The 19476-nt window shown below is 37.5% G+C and overlaps 3 protein-coding genes across 3 annotated transcripts; 1 reads left to right on the top strand and 2 right to left on the bottom strand.

The window, feature by feature from the left end:
• Positions 1-140: 140 nt before the first annotated feature.
• On the bottom strand, positions 141-6604 carry LOC135674480 (phosphatidylinositol/phosphatidylcholine transfer protein SFH3-like). Its single transcript, XM_065184384.1, has 15 exons — positions 6395-6604; positions 5655-5722; positions 4806-5094; positions 4549-4648; positions 3792-4058; positions 3483-3560; positions 3282-3383; positions 3160-3209; positions 2887-2980; positions 2655-2750; positions 2193-2321; positions 1414-1534; positions 987-1339; positions 468-545; positions 141-278 (listed from the first exon to the last, which is right to left on the bottom strand). The coding sequence occupies exons 2-15, from the start codon at positions 5698-5700 to the stop codon at positions 261-263; spliced, it is 1821 nt and encodes a 606-aa protein (XP_065040456.1). The 5' UTR covers positions 5701-5722; positions 6395-6604; the 3' UTR covers positions 141-260.
• An 847-nt stretch (positions 6605-7451) lies between these two features.
• LOC103985406 (probable diaminopimelate decarboxylase, chloroplastic) lies at positions 7452-13329 on the top strand. The gene is made up of 8 exons (XM_009403086.3): positions 7452-8037; positions 8933-9107; positions 10578-10727; positions 11238-11399; positions 11717-11902; positions 12657-12779; positions 12862-12951; positions 13060-13329. Exons 1-8 carry the CDS (start codon positions 7505-7507, stop codon positions 13135-13137), a joined length of 1497 nt encoding a protein of 498 aa, XP_009401361.2. The 5' UTR covers positions 7452-7504; the 3' UTR covers positions 13138-13329.
• Positions 13330-14004: 675 nt separating this feature from the next.
• On the bottom strand, positions 14005-19382 carry LOC103985405 (soluble inorganic pyrophosphatase). Its single transcript, XM_009403084.3, has 9 exons — positions 19224-19382; positions 17776-17901; positions 17497-17525; positions 16220-16285; positions 15359-15466; positions 15193-15258; positions 14700-14820; positions 14491-14572; positions 14005-14373 (listed from the first exon to the last, which is right to left on the bottom strand). Exons 2-9 carry the CDS (start codon positions 17897-17899, stop codon positions 14331-14333), a joined length of 639 nt encoding a protein of 212 aa, XP_009401359.2. The 5' UTR covers positions 17900-17901; positions 19224-19382; the 3' UTR covers positions 14005-14330.
• Between the last annotated feature and the right edge of the window lie 94 nt (positions 19383-19476).

The raw sequence follows: 19476 nt of genomic DNA on the forward strand, positions 1-19476 counted from the left end.
CCATGTTTTCCACAAGAAACAGATGAATTGCTGATCTCATGCAGTCTCAGTATTCAATACCAAACAACACTTAGGACAGTGTGATATTAAAAGAATCGTGATTTATAGATGTATATTCATCTCAAACATTTGAATTGGATCAGTCTACAAAAGAATAGTGGTTTATACATATTCATTTGAAACTTTGGATCAGTCTAGCAAACACAAAACAAAGGAGGACACCCAGTTGTATATGTTGAGGGGAACCTTTGCCAATTTAATTACCAGTTGAATGGATTCTGCATTTGAAACAAGAAAGCATGTCAAGAAAGAGAGAGAGAGAGAGGGGATAGTGTTTTAAGCTAAAACCTCAAATGACAATTGAAATGTCCTGTAGCTAGTAATTGCAATAGGAATCAGAGTAGTTGTTTTTACCCTGCTTAGAAGATTTCAAGAAAGAAATTAAATGAAAACTTAAGATAACTTACCAACTTGTTCTTCTTCTTCTTCTTCTTCTCAATATAAGCAAGAAACTCCCCCTGTCGCACTAAAGCATCCTCCAGAGCCTGCAAAACATCACTAAACTATTGAGCCTCAAGTAAATGCACCATAGTTTCTACATTTTTAGAGGATCCTTTTTCGGCATAAAAGGAGGTTGGAGGGCTTTAATTTGCTATAGCCTCAGATCGTAGCAGCATTAAAGAATGATTGAGGGGATACATTCAAATTCTTAGCTTCATGGTAGGCTAGAAAAAACCTTAGTTAAAAAAACTCTTTTTGGTCACAGAAATATCAAATGTTGTTTGGATGATCTTGAGTTTTATATGGTGTTCACAACCTTGGGTCATTGGAAACTGATCTATGAAGTGTTTCAGAATTATTCTTAGACTTAAAACAATGAATATGATCAATGTGTATCCACAGACATCTGCATATGTTTTTTTGTACCTGTGTTTTGTACTGTCAGCTAAAAGAATAACTATATTTGATGCTTCTCAGGTTCTTACCTTCTTTGTTGCTGCAAGCTCTGTTTCCAAAGCATCCACACGCTTCACAGCAGCATTCAATATCTCTTCTTTCTCAGATGGCATCTGTGGAGGCTTCTTGCTGAGGATGCTCACCTTCTCTTCAAGGTTGCCGAGGCGCTTCAGTGCGCTTGAAAACTCAGCAGCTGGGACAGTTGGTGCTGCAGGCTCAACAAGCTTTGCACAGCCAATATCTGAATCAGCAACCTTCTTTGGCATGCCACGGCTGACACGGAGCACGGTGAAAACTCCCATGACAAAGGCCACAACTCCTCCAAAGATGTTGTTGTTGAATCCATCCGGACCCCTGTAAATTTCAGATGGATTGCAGGCACCTGTGATGAATTGTAGATCATCAGTACCTCAATGTTCTCAAAGTATATGCATATCAGCTAAGAATGATATGGACCTTTAGAGATGGCAAGCTTCTCATCTGGGATTTCTTTGTTCCAGCAAGAATCCACAGCCTTGTCGATGATTGGAAGATAATCACCATATGAATATGGTGTGGGGAATTTCTTATCTGCAGCCTGGACATGCAAATTCTTATGAGAAGATTTGAGTGTTCAAATGTAACAGTGCTTGAAGTTGACTCATTTGTAATTTCTGGTTTTTTTGTGTAGCTGAACTTGGGAAATCTTTAATACAAGAATGTAATAATTGAATGATCAATTCAGTAATCTTATGGGTTTGACAGAAGGCAGAATCGCTTCTTAGAGTCTGATGCTCTACTTTTCCGTAATGCTTCAGAGTTCAAAGGTGGTTTATAACAGATGTATCATTCTTGTTCATGCAGAACCATATAATTAGCTAGACTTCCTCGCTAAATCAATGTGAAAACAACCAGGAAGAATGAGTTGCTCCATGTTAGAAATTCCAAATATGCTTGTTAAACAAAACAATCAAGATAAAGTTTCTGTCAACATATTTCTTCTGCTCGCAGTTGAGTCTTTGAACAATGATGAATAAATCATAGTGAAAACTCAATATGACATAGTTGATAAAAACCATAATTATAATCAAACCTTCGACTAACTCAGGAACCGATCTCAGTGGTGAAAGAAATGAAATGAAAACAGCAAAGCTCAGGTAAAGATCCAACTAAGAGTTTTTTGTTTTTTGTTTTTTTTGGAGTTGCAGAGCCTAATGTAGATTTTTTAGTGATAATTATCCCCAACTAGAAATTACCTTGCAATCTGGAATATCTAATTCTTCATGAACAGGTGATGGTTGTGGGTGTACTATATGACTCCTTGAAATCTTGGAAGAAACATTATCTGCAGCAAAGACTCTTACCCCGCAGTAAGACTCTTGCCTCTTAACATTGGGAAAAAAATTGATTAGTAGTGTGTATTATGAAGTTCCAATGAACACAAACTCATTAGCAAAATTATATATGATAAGAATTAAGCGAAGAAGATAGAAAGATAGAAATTGTAGAAGGAACTATGAAATGTATAAGATGTAATTGGCTCATTCATCTTGATAGTGAGCTCTTGATAGCTATTTATACACACTCAGCAGGGAGGTTATACACATTCAGCATGGAGGATTTTTCTCAACTGTTTAGAGATTTCCTCAACTGCCTTGAGGAAATCTTATCTACTTATCAATATAGAAGCACAGGAGGAAAATATGATTAATTATTACCTTTGGATACACTATTTCATCTTCAGAAATTGTTTTTTCCTCAGCATTAGCAGTCGGCTGTTGCCTTCCGCAGCTTCCAGCTCCATTTTGAACCATCTGTATAGGTCAAAGTATCAAAATTTGCACATTGATCTTTGAGGGAAATCATATCAAAGGTTACGTGCAAAATTTTAAGTATAAAATCATATCAAAGATCACATGCAAAATCTTAAGCACAAAATTAATGCAATACCTTCATGATCTCAGGATCCTTCCATGGGCCTTTATCTGATCGAAGACAACCTCCTTCGCAGTTGCATGTGCCACCAAGGAACTCAGGCAATTCACTTGTAAAACCATGAAAACAATTAAGATCAAGCCCGATAATTTATTCATGGTTCTTTTTTTTTCACCATGTATTTTTTTTTTCACTTTTCTACAGCAAAGTTGGTCATTATCTTCTGACATCGATAAGGAATGTCCAAACAAGAAAGAAAAACTCTAGCCTTTAGCTATGGGAAGATACCTGGCATCAATCACTTCAAGCAACTTGCTCTGGTACTTGTTTCCAAGAACCTGAAGGAAGTTCTTATCAGATTTTTGAGTCCTTATGTTGTGTGCAATTTATGATAGAGATCAAAAGCTTACGTTGATTTTTGCGGTGGTCTTTGGGTCAAGGAAGGACTTTACAGTGCTCCAAAGCAATCTAAATCCCTGGCCTGCATTGATGATGAACATGCGGCACAAGGTCTGTGACATGGGAAACAGTTACATTGCGTGATCATTGAAAATGCCATCAGTAGCATAATTGGAAGCACAGAATTCATGTTGCTTGAGTGAGAAAGGTACCTCAGGATAATTGTCACCATCAACTTTTTGAATACGGCTTATTAAATCTCTTGCAACTTTATTGAATTGTTTACAGCCCTAACATTCAGTCTCATGGCATACACATTAGTTGAGAGGAAAAGAGAAGAAACAAGTCATAATACTTCCTGATATACTAGGAAATATCCTCTGATTTATCATGCAGAGGTTCAAAATAACTCATCTTTATTGTAATTCTTGCTGAACATAACTTGAGCTGCTTATGATATATTTAAAAGGAGGTTTTCATAAATTTGAAAAGATGAAAACAGCCATCTTGCGCATACATACCACTCCTTGAACGTCAATGATAGTTGTGCTCTGGTCGATGTGGCGTTTTGCTGCAATTGAGCAAGCAGGAAACTTGACATCAAAACTCCTCTCAAACTCCTTCACATGGTATTTGATATACCGATCCATGGTTGTGACTTGCATCATCTTGTTGGCATCGACTTGGCCTAATCTCTCAATGTAGACAGGCCTGCCTTCCTTATCTACTCCATGATGACCTTGTGGGTAGTATTCCATGACTTGATCAAGTTCTTTGAATTCAAATTCCTAGCAGATAGGTTATAACATATAAGCATATGGACTGGTAACCGATGAACAGTCGGTAACAATCTAAAAGATGAACATTATGCTTTATTGTCCAACATTGTTTTACTAGGCTTCTTGAGTACCCTTGACTAGAAGAAGATATTATATTAAAAATCTCTTTTAGATGGAATCTTCGAATGCAAAAATGACTTTTAATTCATTCTTCTACTCTTCTTTCTTCTTTTTTTTCATGAAATTAGGCGTCCAGATATGTCTCCCCATCTACCAAGCAGTGTACTACATATTTAGTCATCTGTAACCATATATTTTTCTTTCTGAAGATGGTGTTTTGCAGAAAGAATTCATAATTAAAGGAGTTGTACCAACTAACAAAGCTCAACGATGTGGGATGCATAAAAAAGTATTTATCAATCAGTAAGAAAACATTAAACTCTTCACTATTATCGGGTCCAAGATTTCAGTGACATAACTGGAAAACAAAAAAAGTTACCTCCAAAATTGTGTCAGCTCCAAAATCCTTCCTCCATTGGAGCATATCTGCCCACATTTGCTTTGCTTTCTCGATGTCAAATTTCCTGGCCTTAAGGAATCTGCATCATAGATATGTCAAACTATTGATTAAACTCGATGAGGCAGCCTCTGAAGTTACTGCATTTTACTTCAAATTATGTTTCCGAATGCATGAAACAATTTGAAGCATGATTCATAGCCTATGTGTCAAATAAGTAGGATGTAATTGATAACAACCTCAGCATCATATGATAGTCATCATGCCTAGAAGGCAGCAGTTCTTCCAGAATAAGAATCTGACGGAATGCATCAACAGCCTGCATTTCCTCTGCATCACGCACGTCCTCAATGGAAACAGACATGACTTTGCTACTTCTTCTGCCCCTTTTGTTCAAAGAATTCCTGAGCTTTGCAGAAGCATCGATTGCCTTCTTTTTTATTGATCCAATCCTAGTTTTCCTGTCATCCTCAGAATTCTCAATGTCGAATTTTATGTCTCTCTTTTCTTCATAGAGACCATCAAGACCTGAGAACAGATACCACCATGTGACAAATTATCAGAAATGAACCAACTATCGATAAAGAGAAAAAACAGTATGTAATTATCACCCAATTTTAATTCTTTGTTTAAATGTTTGTCGTGTGTCATTGACTATTCAAAATAATAGGTTGACCTATGGAGCATGTCATATGATAGAAATCATTGTTACATAATTGGGTTTCCCAAAACAAAGCAAAGCAAAAAAAAAAGAAAAAAGAAAAAGGAAAAACATGAAAGTTCTTCATTGACACACTCTACTATGCTTTGTTGCTGATGTGAGTTGACCATATCCCTAGCACTTTATATGGAAAATTCCAAATGTCATGGAATTGACAATGTATCTTTGAAGAACAGCTACTCCCAACTAGGAAAACCAAAATGCAGTTGTCCATGACAAAATCCATTCAAGTGTATCAGTTATTGAATCTCAACATGAATGGAGGAGCTTGGCAGAATGCAGAACTTCTGATGCCTTGCTGACCATGATGAACAAACCTGAACTAATCATAAAAACAGGAGAGGGAAAGATCATATCTTCTACATACCATGTTTGGGAAAATGGTCAAGAGGTCCGGCCATGACTTCACACATGTTTGATACTTGAAAGCTGGACCTGGTTAAAGACAACAAAGGAGTACAGTGTTAAGATTTGATTGATATCAAGGATACCTCTCCAAGCATCACAAAAGCAAATCTTTGTCATCGACAATAAACAACAAAGGGCTTCCAAAAGAGGGATTCCTTTTGAGATATTTCAAATGAAAGGCAATCAAATAGAAAAGGGGGACAAGAAGAAAATAAAGAAAGGAAACTGAATTGTTCACAAAATGCAACAGCAAAAGTAGGAGCTTTGAGATCTAATTGCTTCAAAGAGTTTCATAAAAAACAATGAGAATCAAACAACTAAAATAAAATATAACATCAAAAACTCATAAATAAGCTTATGGAGGCAAGATCAGCTACAGAACCAAGCACAAGAATCCATCCAAAACAGCACAAAACCAAATGTAACTTGTGTGCTGCTGTCCAAAAGGGGGTTTCCTTGGATATCGTTCAGAACCACAGAGAATGGCCAAGATAGCACATCAACTCGAGCTAATTAGATCAAGAGATGCCTCAGCAAAATCACAGAGCGTAATAATCAAAGACATTCTTTTTACAAGATTTCTCTTTTTTCTCTTGCCTTTTGCACCCAATCAAAGAATGGAAAGAAGAGGAGGATGAGCGGAATGCAGGAGATGGCGAGAAAAGAAGAGCCGAAGGGAAAGGAGAAAGGAAGCGTTACCTCGGAGACCAATAATTAGATCACATAGATTGATGGACCGATGGAAGTTGGGGGGGAGGTGGTGGGGACAGTTTATATGTTGGGGGCGGGGGCTGAGGTGAGGGAACACACGACGACATCAACGCTCACATTGCTGGTTGTGTTCCGACGAAGACGCAGAGACGTCTGCCTACCGCTGTTGACGGACTCTCTCTCTTGGCCGGAAGGCAATGGGATCCGTCCGTCGACACGCTTAACCGTTCCAACGGTTGACCGATATCTTTATATAGATTGCGCGTCCCGACAAAGTAACCTCCACCCTTCTTATTATAGTTAAAAATATCTTTGTAGGATATCGGAAGACTCAAAACGATGATGGGATGGATTTCCTCATGAGGCTTAATTAGGAATTGGAGTATGCATGCATTCCAAATGTCATACACTCCTAAATGTCATGTGGTGTCTGTCATACAATATATAGGCTTTGTTATATATTGTGTATTTATCTTCAAGTAATTAAATCCTTCACATATGTCACTTCCATCAGCATTTTTCTGATTCATTGTGGCTCACAATATGGTTTAAAATAATGGAAATATCTTTATTATTCTCAGTATCTTTTACCTTTAATTCTCCCTTCAGCATACTTTCAAGGTAAAAAATAATTTTAAAAAATACACAAATAATTAAAGAGAGCTGAAGATTTGGAATTGACAATAACTGCATCATCAATTTTGATGATTGTTAATATTAATTGAAGTTTTGGTTTCATTATACTCATAAGTCAATCATAAAATAGCAATTTTAATTTAAATTATGTAATTATATATATATATATATATTATGCTTTTATTTAAAGGGATTAATACAAGAAATTATTAATTTTATTATATGTAACTAAATATAACCTGAAAGGTCTCTTTAGAACCGTTCATCTCGTTTCCTGCACTAATCACAATCGTCCACGTGGTCTAGTAATACAAATTTTAATTTTTTATTTAACAATATGGACGGCTGAGATCAAAGCGAAGAGAGAGATGAACGGTTTTAAAGTGACAGTACGTGGCTTCCCACTCTTTTCACCACAGTTCGAATAGGTTGACAGCCTCTGCGAATCGCAGGCGACGCACGATGGCGGCGGCTCAACTCCTCTCCCGCCCTCCGCTTTCCCCCCAAATCCCTCGAAATCCCGATATCTCCTCCTTCCTCTCCCCCAATCCCTCTCTCCGATTCCGAAGCATCGTCCGTTCGACAACTCTATCTTTGAGGGCGATCGCCTCCCGAGTTCCCCGCGCCGCCGCCGCCGCCTCCTCCTCTTCTGCTGCCGCTGCCGCTGCCGCCTTCCCGGAGGCGGCAACCGACTTCTTGCATTGCTTCTCCAAGGGCGAGGATGGGTTCCTTTACTGCGAGGGCGTCCGCGTCCGGGATGTCATGGAGGCGGTGGAGTGGAGCCCCTTTTACCTCTATAGTAAGGATCAGATTACGAGGAACTTCGAGGCGTACAAGGAGGCCCTCCAGGGCTTGAGGTCCGTCGTCGGGTACGCCATCAAGGCTAATAACAATCTCAAGATCTTGGAGCACCTCAAAGACTTGGGTTGTGGCGCTGTGCTCGTCAGCGGCAACGAGCTCAGGCTCGCCTTGCGAGCCGGATTTGATCCTGCCAGGTGAAATTCTCGTGTATTCTTCAAATTCTTGGAAGTGGAGTTGTTTCCTATATTGTTGATGTACAGAATGAGGCTATCATTCATGGATTTTAGAAGGAGAGGAAGATTTGGGTATCTAGGAATAGGCTGTTTCACAATTTAGGCGGAGAGTTAGTTGAAAAGCGTGAACTTTATGGGTTTGTGCTTGTTGCTATGTGCCACTGACTCCATTAGAAGTAGCTGTACTACTGCGCACATCACTGAACATGCAGATCATGGGTGCAGTGGATCTGTTTGGTATCAGTCTTTGCCTGCTTATGTGGGTTGCTTTACTGTGTTGCATCTCAGTTCATGCGTCATAAGTCTACACGCCCTAGGACCAGGTCTTGCACCAGAGTAAATGCTTTGTCTCCTCTCCTCTCTCTCTCTCTCTCTCTCTCTCTCTCTCTATATATATATATATATATATATATATATATATATATATATATATATATATATATATATATATATATATACACACACATACACACTGTGAAAAGCTTCATTTTATATATGCTACTATTTTTTATGGCTTTCATGTGGATGGTCGGTAGGGTTTTCTTATGCAGTTGTAATTTGGTCATGTCTATACTAATTGGACTCATTGCTTGTAATGCAACCATGCCAACCATAAGGGTTCTTCATGCATTGTTTGCATTTTGAATAAGCAACTGCTCTTATTAGGTGGGATATATACTATAGATTAGGATTATATAAACCTTTTTATAGCTTTTTAGTCACGTTATAGTTTTTTGTTTTAGACGATTCAATCAATTTCTTAATTTTGTGCATAAATATCTTTTCTTTTTTATGATTCATGGGAGGTTGATCAATCCATGTTAGCTTGATGCTTAGTTGGTATTTTGAATATCAGGTGTATATTCAATGGAAATGGGAAGCTGTTGGATGATCTTGTTTTAGCTGCTGAAAAAGGAGTTTTTGTGAACGTGGACAGTGAGTTTGATTTGGAAAACATTGTGACTGCAGCAAGAGTTGTGGGAAAGAGAGTGCCTGTTCTACTCAGGATTAATCCAGATGTAGATCCACAGGTATGGTGGTTATGATATGATACTGTTAGATGTTATGAAGTCATTTTCTTTGTAAACATTTAATTATTTGATTGCTTTGGTCTGCATGTAAGACTATGCTAGCATCATCCTATCAAATGCATTGGTTTGCTGATTTTTCTAAGCTCGCACACCTAATATCCACAAACACCTGTAAGCACACATCTATTGAACCTTCTTTTATCTTCTCATGATATTTGGTTCTCTTTGACAAATTGATGTGCCATTCAAGGCTTGGAATGTCATGTCAATGTTATACAACAACAACAACAACAACAAGAAGCCATAATGTCCCAAATCATGTCAATATTCTCGTGATATTTCCCTCCACTTTCTTTGATTGTATTTTGCATCACAGTGCAGTTGGGCTTCTTTACCTACACATTCAACCTCTGAGTTTTGCTCTAGATTTGCTAATGTTATGCTGTGACCTACCATTTTAAGTTCTTAACATTGTAAAAGCAGGTCTTTACAATGTTGTTTGCTGCCATTCTTTCTATGATTTTGAACCAGAAAATGACCCCATCTATGATGAGGAATATGATAAAACTTATCATGATGCATTCACCAAGCATGCTAGGAGTTATGTCCAGGATTATACTTATTATACTCCTAAAATTTATATTTTCAGGAGAGAACCTTCATCTTATTATACTCTTTTCAGACATGAAGTACTCTCTCACTCTGTGTGTATGTATGTGTGTGTGCATGTCCAGGATTTGCTCTTTTGTTAACCTGTGAGAACTAGATAATTGTGTGGGTTCGTTCTATCACCCACTTCTCTTGAAATTGTATGTTGATCGTACTTTTTGAACCCTTCTGTCCATTTTAAGTCATTGACCTTTCCTTAATTCTTATTCTCTTCAACTTGTCCATCTTCACTCTGCCTTCTTCTTTAGCATATATCCATCCATACTTTTACACCTTTTCTTTTTTGTTCTCGTTATTGATGTCTCCAGAATAAAATGACAAATGCTTATACATAAGCCTTAGTGTACTGTATGCTTGACCATGTAATATTTGCAGTACATTTAGTTCTTGTATATGTCTCATGCCACTTAGATGCAGTAATATACAGTTTCAATTACATTCTTTACTACTTTAGGTTCATTCACAAATATGTTAGTTTCTTGATGATTTATTTTGTTTACAATAAATGCATGGTCGAAAAACTAAGATATTGAACCAAATAGTTTACAACTTGTTGAATGGGTGAATCAAGTTATATTCTAGCACTTTTAAAGGCAAATGAATTAGCACCTTGAGGTTTTTTTCTTGGATATCATTTTTATCACTTTCCTTTTATCTTATATATTATAATTATGGATGAGATTGTTCCTTTCAACTTTGCAAATCATTAGGTTGTATCATTGCTGTTTCACTTGTGTTACTGTGCAATAGTCTTGGATTACTTTGGTGCTCAAAGATCTTCTATTTGCCATTTCCATATAGGTGCATCCTTATGTTGCCACTGGAAATAAGACATCCAAATTTGGTATCCGAAATGAAAAACTTCAGTGGTTTCTTGATGCTGTCAAGACATATTCAAGTGAAATCAATCTTGTAGGAGTCCATTGTCATCTCGGGTCGACTATCACAAAGGTAGTTATATGTTCTTTTCATTAACTATGTTATCATGCTTTTCTCATTATTAATGTATAGATGCAACATCAGGGAGAGAGGATAAGCCCTGGGCTATGGCATGGGAGCCTCGTAGAACAACTTGCAATTTTTTTATATGCAACACTGATATGGTTGCTGCTTTGTAACTATTGATTGTTTAACTGTGAGAAATTTTTGTATATATAGAGCTGGTGACAGTTATCAAAATGATAAACCTGGCATTACCTTTTTCATTCTGCATTTCTTCTTGATTGAATAGGTTATGTTTTGATATTTAAGAAGAGCCTAGTACCAAGGTTTCAAATGCTAGTATCTGTACCCATGTTGGTGCCGCTTTTTAGACAGTTGCTGAAATTTTAGATGTATTGTTCCAAAATATGAGAGCAGGTCTTTGTATGACGGTAAGGTTACTCCTTTGCAACCTGTAACCTGTGTCACATTTATTATTCATAGTCATGTAGTCTAAGGTTTTACCATTGTCTGTGTTAGGTGGATATATTCAGAGATGCTGCAATTCTGATGGTAAATTTCATTGACCAAATTCGGGCACAAGGTTTCCAGGTGGAGTATTTGAATATTGGAGGTGGTCTAGGAATTGATTACCATCATACAGGCGCAGTTCTTCCAACACCGATGGATCTCATAAACACTGTAAGCTAAATACATATAAACTCTCTTTCAAAACACGTCAATTTTTCACCTGTTCCAGTATAATATTTACTGCCATACAAGTGAGTTTTGATTTGTATAGCTGGTATTTGTACATGTAATTTCTTTTTACCCTTTTGTCTTGATGTGAAGAGTGCTTACTCACGATAACATTTCGGTCTTGGTGCCAGAATTTTCTTATGTGCTATCTGAGACCTCTCCTCCTTTGTTATACTCCAGTTCTTACAATGTCTCGACTATCACTGCCTACAGTTCTCTACTCATTTTGTTTTTGTACTAACTGTAGTTGTATATTGTAGGTGAGAGAATTGGTTCTTTCTCGAGATCTTACTCTCATCATTGAACCTGGGAGATCGCTTATTGCCAATACTTGCTGCTTAGTTAATAGGGTGACTGGTGTTAAAACTAATGGCACAAAAAAATTTATAGTGATTGACGGCAGCATGGCAGAGCTCATCCGGCCCAGTCTCTATGGAGCATATCAGGTAACTGATGCAAAAAGCCTATGTAAAGTTCTTTGTCAAATCATAATCAGTTTTCTAATTTATTCGATAGGCTTTTCAGCAGAGTTCTTCTATTGTTCTCTGCTTAGTCCAAAAAATGGTATATTGCATTGAGAAAGCTTTTATCTGTATGCAGTTTTCAAGCATTTTGGCTTTATTACATTAAATGTTTATTATTGCTTGCTATAAGCTGGGTTGTCAACGAAAGCTTTCACAATGCCTTTTCCTCTTCCATATATGATTTTTAATCCTTCATAACTCTTGTCATTTTTCAACCTCTTATTTCCTGATAAGCATGCACATTTTCTAATCACTTGATGAAGCATTGTTCATGCCATTCTCCTTTTCCCATCTCATATACTCAATGTTACACATCCGTGCACCCTTTTGTGAAGGTTTCCTGGAGCATATTTTTTGATGCGTTGTTCTAGCCTTATATTCTAGTATACCTTTAATCTCTTTTTTTTTTTTAAATTCCATCCAAACTTGAAGGTACCCTTTTTTCCTCTATTGTCTATTTTTTATCTGATGCAAAGAAGAATTTTGTTTTTTGATGTACAATTAAGACCATGATGAAATAACCATTACGAACGTTAACATAACCTGTATCACTGAAGTGGTAAGCTTTTTATCACTTTTGTAACTCACACCTGGAGAATGAATAAATAGCTATTTGAGATGCAACACCCTGTTCTATTCCTGGTTCATAACTTGTATCGTTGATGTCATGTTTCAGCACATAGAACTGGTTTCTCCTCCTCTTGCCGACACTAAAGTTTCGACCTATGATGTCGTGGGGCCTGTATGTGAATCTGCAGACTTTCTTGGGAAGGACAGAGAGCTTCCAACACCAGCTAAGGTCCGATTCTTTCTCAAATCTTCTTCTGCTAGTTGTCTGTCCTTCACTAACTGTCATTGCTGAAATGGAATTCAATTCCCAGGGAGCTGGTTTAGTTGTCCACGATGCTGGTGCGTACTGCATGAGCATGGCCTCAACATATAACCTCAAAATGCGACCACCAGAATATTGGGTATGAGCTTCATTTTGCCCTTTACTAATTGCTGCAATCTCATTTCTGTATCACTTCATTAGATATAAGCAGATGTGATTGTCCGTCTCCTTACCGATTGTTCTATAGGTGGACAAAGGTTCTGTAGTGAAAATTAGGCATGGGGAGACACTCGAAGATTTCGTGAAGTTGTTTGATGGGCTTTAGTCTTCAAACAAAGCTTTGCTTGCAAATGCACTATTATCTTGTTTGTGTACTTCATTTACTTCCACTTAATTGGAATTAAATGTATCACGTCGAATTTTAATTTATTGGATGCCCTCGACAGTGACATCCGAGAAATGCATCTGTTACACCTCACTCACTGATTCAAAGAAGAGATATTTTGTCGAGTGATCAGATGTATGTTGTATTTGCTTTCTTTTCCTTGGTGTCACGATGTTATGTAGATGCTTGGTTTGGAATCATCAACCGATAGCACTGTTATGCATCTGATACTTGCTGATACGGGAACATTCACTTTATGTAGATTATATCCAAGGCTTCGTAAATCAAGCCTCTTAATGTAGATTAAGTTTGAATCGAGTCAAACAGATCAACACCTTAGGTTTGGATCACATCAAGCCACTTAATGTGGATCAAGCTCGAATCAAGTCAAATTGATCAACACTGTAGGCTTTGATCACATCAAGAGCTCTGTACATCAAGCATCTTAATGTGGATCAAATTCGAATAAAGTCAGACTGATAAACTCAATCGATGAGGGTCACTAATATGTGATATCACTTGTAAGAAAACGTATCGTGAATCCTCTTCTTTGGGGCATGTTGTGGATTCAGAGCTGCTGCAGTCTTTATTACCCCCACTTGAAAGTGCGTTCATGACTAGGTTTTCTTAAAGCATCTTGTTTCTAGACTATAAATTAGAAAAAAAAGAAGAAAAATCATCAAGCATGCTTAGTTTCGATTCTGTGATCAAATAAGACATTTCATAAGATATTTAGTCTCTAAACGCTTCTGAGCAGACTACACAACATGTATTAGATAGAGATGATGGAAACAAACAAAATAATGCTGACCACAATAATAATAATTCAAGCAGATTTGCTTTAAATCTATAAATATTAGTAATACAACATCAAACCCCATTAAGCAAAAAAGCGTACCTTGGGATCAAACAAGCGGCAGCACACATGAAGAACATACAAAGAGTCTTAAGCGGCGCTGCAAGATATAAACCAAGTATCTACCTGACACTACAGGAAAACTAGATCATGGGCAAATCTGCACAAGGCATAGTGTCTTAGGATACATTATACATCAATTAAGACAACATTTGTGTTGTCAAGCAAGATTTGTTTTCTTGTTATAGTCTAATACTTCCCCCATTCCGGTAATGTCTTACTGCCTCAAGCTCTCAATGATATAGGAAGCATAGAGATCCCTGCACGCATAATTTTATGATAAAAGAAGGCCTCTGGCATTAATGAATGCTGAACAGAATAGATGGAAAATTAAGTTCAGCAGCTTGAATGAGTGACCACAAGGGCATCATACTTACATTGAGTATTCAATTGCTTTGATGGCATCTTCAGCTGGCAGGAAGTCATTTACTGCAACCTCCTTGTTCTCGTTCTTCTTGTCTATTGCCGAAGGAGTTAAGTGGCTTTGAGAACTCACCGATAAATACCATTTCTCATCCATATTCTAGTGTCAATGAATGGATTGGAGGAAAGTTTTTGGAATAAACAATGCAGAATGAGAGGATACAGTCTTCAAAGAAGCGGCGGATTTCTGCAAGACGATGAGGTGGCATATCATTGATGTCCTTGTAATGGCGAAACTCAGGGTCATCAGCACAAACAGCTATTATCTTGTCATCCTTCTCCCCCTGAGGAAATATCAAGCACAGAGAAGATTAGAGATCGTTCTCGATTGCGTTGAGGCTGCATTTGTACTTCTTGTTTGCAATTATCTTCTCTTTGCTTCATTTTATGAGGCATAAGCCCGTATTGGAAGTTGAAATTTTCCTAGGACACTAAGTTGGTATTGGTATTTTGCCAGCACAAATAAGACCAGTAAAGAGAAGAAGAAAGACCATGTATGAATACCGAGAATTCCATCTCCACTTTACTACTCCATATTGTTTTTAATCATGCATGTGATCGAGACATGTACCCATGTCTCAACAAACTGTCTATGAGAGAAACATAGACCCAATTGTAATATCTAAGTAGTTAATGAGGAAGAAACTGTTCTTAACCTGATCAATCATTGGCATCAACCCAATAGCACGAGCACGCAGAAAACAACCAGGCACCACCTGCTCCTGTAAATAAATGGGTATAATCAATCACCTTAGGTGCTCAAATTTGCAGAAGAGCTTCAAATTGTTGAAAACAATATTTGGCATCCTAAATAGGACATACCTGCATCAGTACCAGTACATCCATGGGATCACCATCCTCACAGAGGGTTCGAGGGATGAAACCATAGTTGTGTGGATAAACCACTGAAGAGTAGAGAACCCGATCAACCTGATAGATATCATCGTAACTCAAATATGCCCTTATATTATCGGTCTCCAATACTTCTTTAAATTCATAGCAATAGCATATATAACTAGTCATTTTCTTGAGAGCATCCTGTGCTCAGTTACTCCTAATCTTCAGCGTTATGCATGACTAGTATAAAAGCATCTGAGCACAATATCTTCTCAAATGAACTAGGGAATAAAACACTATGGGCAACTGCTTTGACATATGATTCTAATCTTGTAACATGAGCCATGCTCCTTATTCGGTAAAGCTTCATAATATCTTTCACAATCAAGTAGTTCTTAGTCCACTTTTAGACCCTATGCCTTGGATTTTGACTATAATCTTAAAGTTGAGACTACACTTAAAATTTTCTTTCTGGGGTCACAAGTATTCGTAGACTCTTCACTATCATCCCCACTGGCTATGCTTCTGTTGCCGAGGTTCTATTTCCTGAAGTAACATCATCCCTGCCTTTCTTTTTCTTCGGAGGCCATTCTTTAGTGTAAATAATGCGCATCACTTGGCAATCACCCAATTACAACAACAACCACTTGAACTATTTGGGATTGGCTATATGTATCTTTTCACATGCCATATGCTTACCTTTGTAATACTAAAGTCAGTTTGAGTAAATATAACACAAGCTAAACCAAAGGATGTCTTATAAAAGACTACAGGAAATACAAAGTGACTGCTAATAGACTTAAGGTCATATAAGGCTGAGAAATACAAGTCAGCAACAATACATACCTTGATAAGCCCACTTGCCTTGTCTAGTTCATACTTGACCTTACTTCCTCTTGCAATTTCAACCACCTGGAGCAATTAAGATATATAATAAATAATTATATCAAAACAAAAGTCACAGAACAGTGTCAATATCACAAATACTGCTAAAGGTATGACCATATTGATGAATTTCTAGAGAGTTGTCCATGATTTTGTTCACCTAGGGCTAGGATAAACAAAACACTGGAATTTACTTGGTTGATGAATGTCTTATCTTCTTGAAGATTTTGTATTTTAAGGTAGAAACAATATGCCATTATCATGTGAAGCAAGATGATTGAAAATAACTGATATCCAAAAACCATATGCAATCTTCAGAACTGAAGATTGAATAACTATTGGGCTGCAACCAAGTTGACAAAGGGCACCAGCCTATTTGATGTTTCATCGAAACTATACAGATCATGATAATATATATGTAAATTAACACGACCATGAGTCCACGATAGCATAAAGTTAACAATAGCACAAATATGCATATATTGATTATTAAAATTGCTCATAACAAAAGCAATAGACCAGAAAAAAGTAGAAAGTATAATTCGGTAAGCTCAATTTGAGCATTTCTTTTAATGCTTTCCTGGATACCTAAGTCAGAAACAAAGGTCTGAATTGGTAGTGGCATGTATGTTTCAAGTCAAACTAAACACTTCCCGTGTTCTGGAGCTTTGTAATGATATTTGATCATCCAACTCATTTAAATAAGTATTATGAACTGCAAAATCAAGGTGTGAAACCTCCACTAAGCTAAATATGGTAATTGACCCCTACGAGAAAGCAACATTTACATGATATCATGTGATAACAAAAGAAGAAAAAAAAATCAGCCAGTTGAATGCGTCACCACACCAATATTTGTTACATCTATACCAGAACTCTGGAGTTCCTTCTGAATCAAGATGGTTCAGAAATTACTCTCCCAAACAATATGTAAAAAAATCCTAAAGCAAGACGGTCATGCAATTACGTGCCATTGAACTAGCCTATCCTCAGCATTTTTCAGACAGGATACAGAAAACTAAGTGGAGCATAAAGAAAAAAAGCTAAATGAAAAAACACATAAACTTATATTATACTAAAACTCAACAAAGCATTAACATACTACTAAACAGTAAAAAAGGAAAAAAAAAAAAAACAAGTGTGATAAGCCTAATGAAGCCATACCACAACCATTAGCATAATACATGTATATCATTCGATTCACGGTTGTACTATTCTTCATTCCCTTATGTACTTACACAGTTAAAAACAGCAGGAGCTCCAGGACCTGCATGATTCAGTCAGATAAACCAGACAAATATTTAATTAGAATGAACTGAAAAAACTAAAAAGTTTTAACTTCTACAAGAAAATTCAGAAATGCAAACTATATCAAAAAGAATATACATGAAGATAAAAGTGCCAAGCCCACGATGTGAAACCAAATATTTACAAAATCATGAATATTTTTGAAACATAATAAGTTGACTTGCGTAAGATGAAAATGTAAATAAAATATAACAAGTAGTAGTTCAGACCTATTTCTAAATCATGCCAAGGGTGAGCAGCAACAGACTTCCGCATCATAGAAGAAAGTATGCGCTCATTGAGGGCAATATGCTGGAAAGTTGTGGTGCCTCTCCCATCAGCTTCTGCAGCCATGTCTGACATCACAGCTCAGAAACAAACAAGAAAGTTGTTATTGAAAAATAAAAAAATCTATTCAACTGCATATCTTCACAAGTAACATTGGATAATAAAAGATTAAAAAAAATCTATTCAAAATAGAAAATGCTATGGCAAGGAAGATTTGCTATACTTGCAATCAGATGCCACAGATTTCAAAAAAAGAGTTGTTAATTGGAGAAAAGGATAAGATTAACCACAAAGTGTCTCGAACAATATCAAATGTTATACGATTATTATCAGGAATGACAATGAGAGAAAAGGAAAAGACAAAGTTCATTTAACTGCACAGACACTTTCACCAACATTAGTCCCAAACAACAATCTGGCACTTTAATGACACTAGCGTTAATATGACATATAAAGGCATTTTTGTCCTTTTCTGTGTCTTCAAATACTGCAATTAATGACAGAGAAAAAGGTAACTCTAATGTTTAAACTTGTAAATAGACACCAATAACATATCCAAAGTCAGCAACTACGACTGGGGTCTCTGCCAATCTAAAGATTTAGCACGCTCTTTGGTTTCTTGTGTTCAGATCCAAGAGTTTGAGATTGCATCAGGAAGTCGGTTCCAATCTTTACCTCATCCCTTATCCATATTTTCTCCTCAATCTCTTTCCGATCTGAACTGCATGCTCTTCAAAACTTGCTTAATCTTAACATCTTTGAATCATCGGGCAGCAAAGTGAAGTCACAGGCTATCGAAACATGTATCCACAACAATTTCCACTCAAAAAAATTCTCTTAATCTTGCAATAATAGCATGTTCTCCCAGATGATCACCAGATCACGTCTTCCAATCATGCATGGCCGCGTAAAACACGCTGAGATGCATTTACCGTGACAGTAATGTAAGCAGACGGACGTAGATCATGCCAAAATAAGTACGCAAGTCATAACATTAACTAAATCTCTCCCTATATAGCGACAACAAGATGATCGAAGACGAAAAGACAGAGTGAGCTTATCCTCAGGCAGTCCGACCAGGACAGGGCTTAGTTGCGCGAAGCGGGGACGATCAGAAATTTTAGGCAAGCACAACATCATGAACCGTAGGGAAAGAACGCATTCTAGAAGAGAGGACAACAGAAACATCAAGAAAACAAACACGAACTCTGAAGACGAAGCAAATATCAACGATCGAACTATCTACCAAGACTCGAACACCAGGCAGTAGGTTAGCACAAAATAAACGAAGAACGCGTACGAGGAGCACCGACAACCGTCACCGGCTCACCCCATACGAACATGGAGCGATCCGGAAGAAGAAGAGGGGGAGGGGGGGAGGAGAACTCACCGAGGTGGTGGAGGAAGAGGCGAACAGCAGCGTCGGTTGGGAGGAACGATGGAAGTCCACAGAAGCAATTTAGACTCGTAGTAGTGGCAGCAGTAGGAAAGCAGAAGTAGATGCGTTGCCCAAATGGGTTTGGCGTGTTGGGTAAGGAGGGATTGGGAAAGTTTTGGCTGGGACCTGTTTGCTGCGCTGGTCCGTCCGATTAGGGCATGGAGAGCCACGATGGCGACGCGTGTCCTGGATACATCGTGGCCAG

The sequence above is a fragment of the Musa acuminata genome, chromosome BXJ1-5 (genome assembly GCF_036884655.1).
Source record: "Musa acuminata AAA Group cultivar baxijiao chromosome BXJ1-5, Cavendish_Baxijiao_AAA, whole genome shotgun sequence".
NCBI lineage: Eukaryota > Viridiplantae > Streptophyta > Magnoliopsida > Zingiberales > Musaceae > Musa > Musa acuminata.

What these genes read in the sequence shown, in the direction of transcription:
- LOC135674480 (XM_065184384.1), bottom strand. Translation starts at nt 5,700, where the DNA reads ATGTGTGAAGTCATGGCCGGACCTCTTGACCATTTTCCCAAACATG. An exon ending in GAGCTGACACAATTTTGGAG is followed by an intron (nt 4,059 to 4,548) that starts GTAACTTTTTTT and finishes CCTATCTGCTAG; the next exon opens with GAATTTGAATTCAAAGAACT. An exon ending in AGACCACCGCAAAAATCAAC is followed by an intron (nt 3,210 to 3,281) that starts GTAAGCTTTTGA and finishes AACTTCCTTCAG; the next exon opens with GTTCTTGGAAACAAGTACCA.
- LOC103985406 (XM_009403086.3), top strand. Translation starts at nt 7,505, where the DNA reads ATGGCGGCGGCTCAACTCCTCTCCCGCCCTCCGCTTTCCCCCCAAATC. An exon ending in ATCCAGATGTAGATCCACAG is followed by an intron (nt 9,108 to 10,577) that starts GTATGGTGGTTA and finishes ATTTCCATATAG; the next exon opens with GTGCATCCTTATGTTGCCAC. An exon ending in TGCGACCACCAGAATATTGG is followed by an intron (nt 12,952 to 13,059) that starts GTATGAGCTTCA and finishes ATTGTTCTATAG; the next exon opens with GTGGACAAAGGTTCTGTAGT.
- LOC103985405 (XM_009403084.3), bottom strand. Translation starts at nt 17,899, where the DNA reads ATGGCTGCAGAAGCTGATGGGAGAGGCACCACAACTTTCCAGCATATT. An exon ending in AGGCAAGTGGGCTTATCAAG is followed by an intron (nt 15,467 to 16,219) that starts GTATGTATTGTT and finishes GATATCTATCAG; the next exon opens with GTTGATCGGGTTCTCTACTC. An exon ending in TGATGCCAATGATTGATCAG is followed by an intron (nt 14,821 to 15,192) that starts GTTAAGAACAGT and finishes ATATTTCCTCAG; the next exon opens with GGGGAGAAGGATGACAAGAT.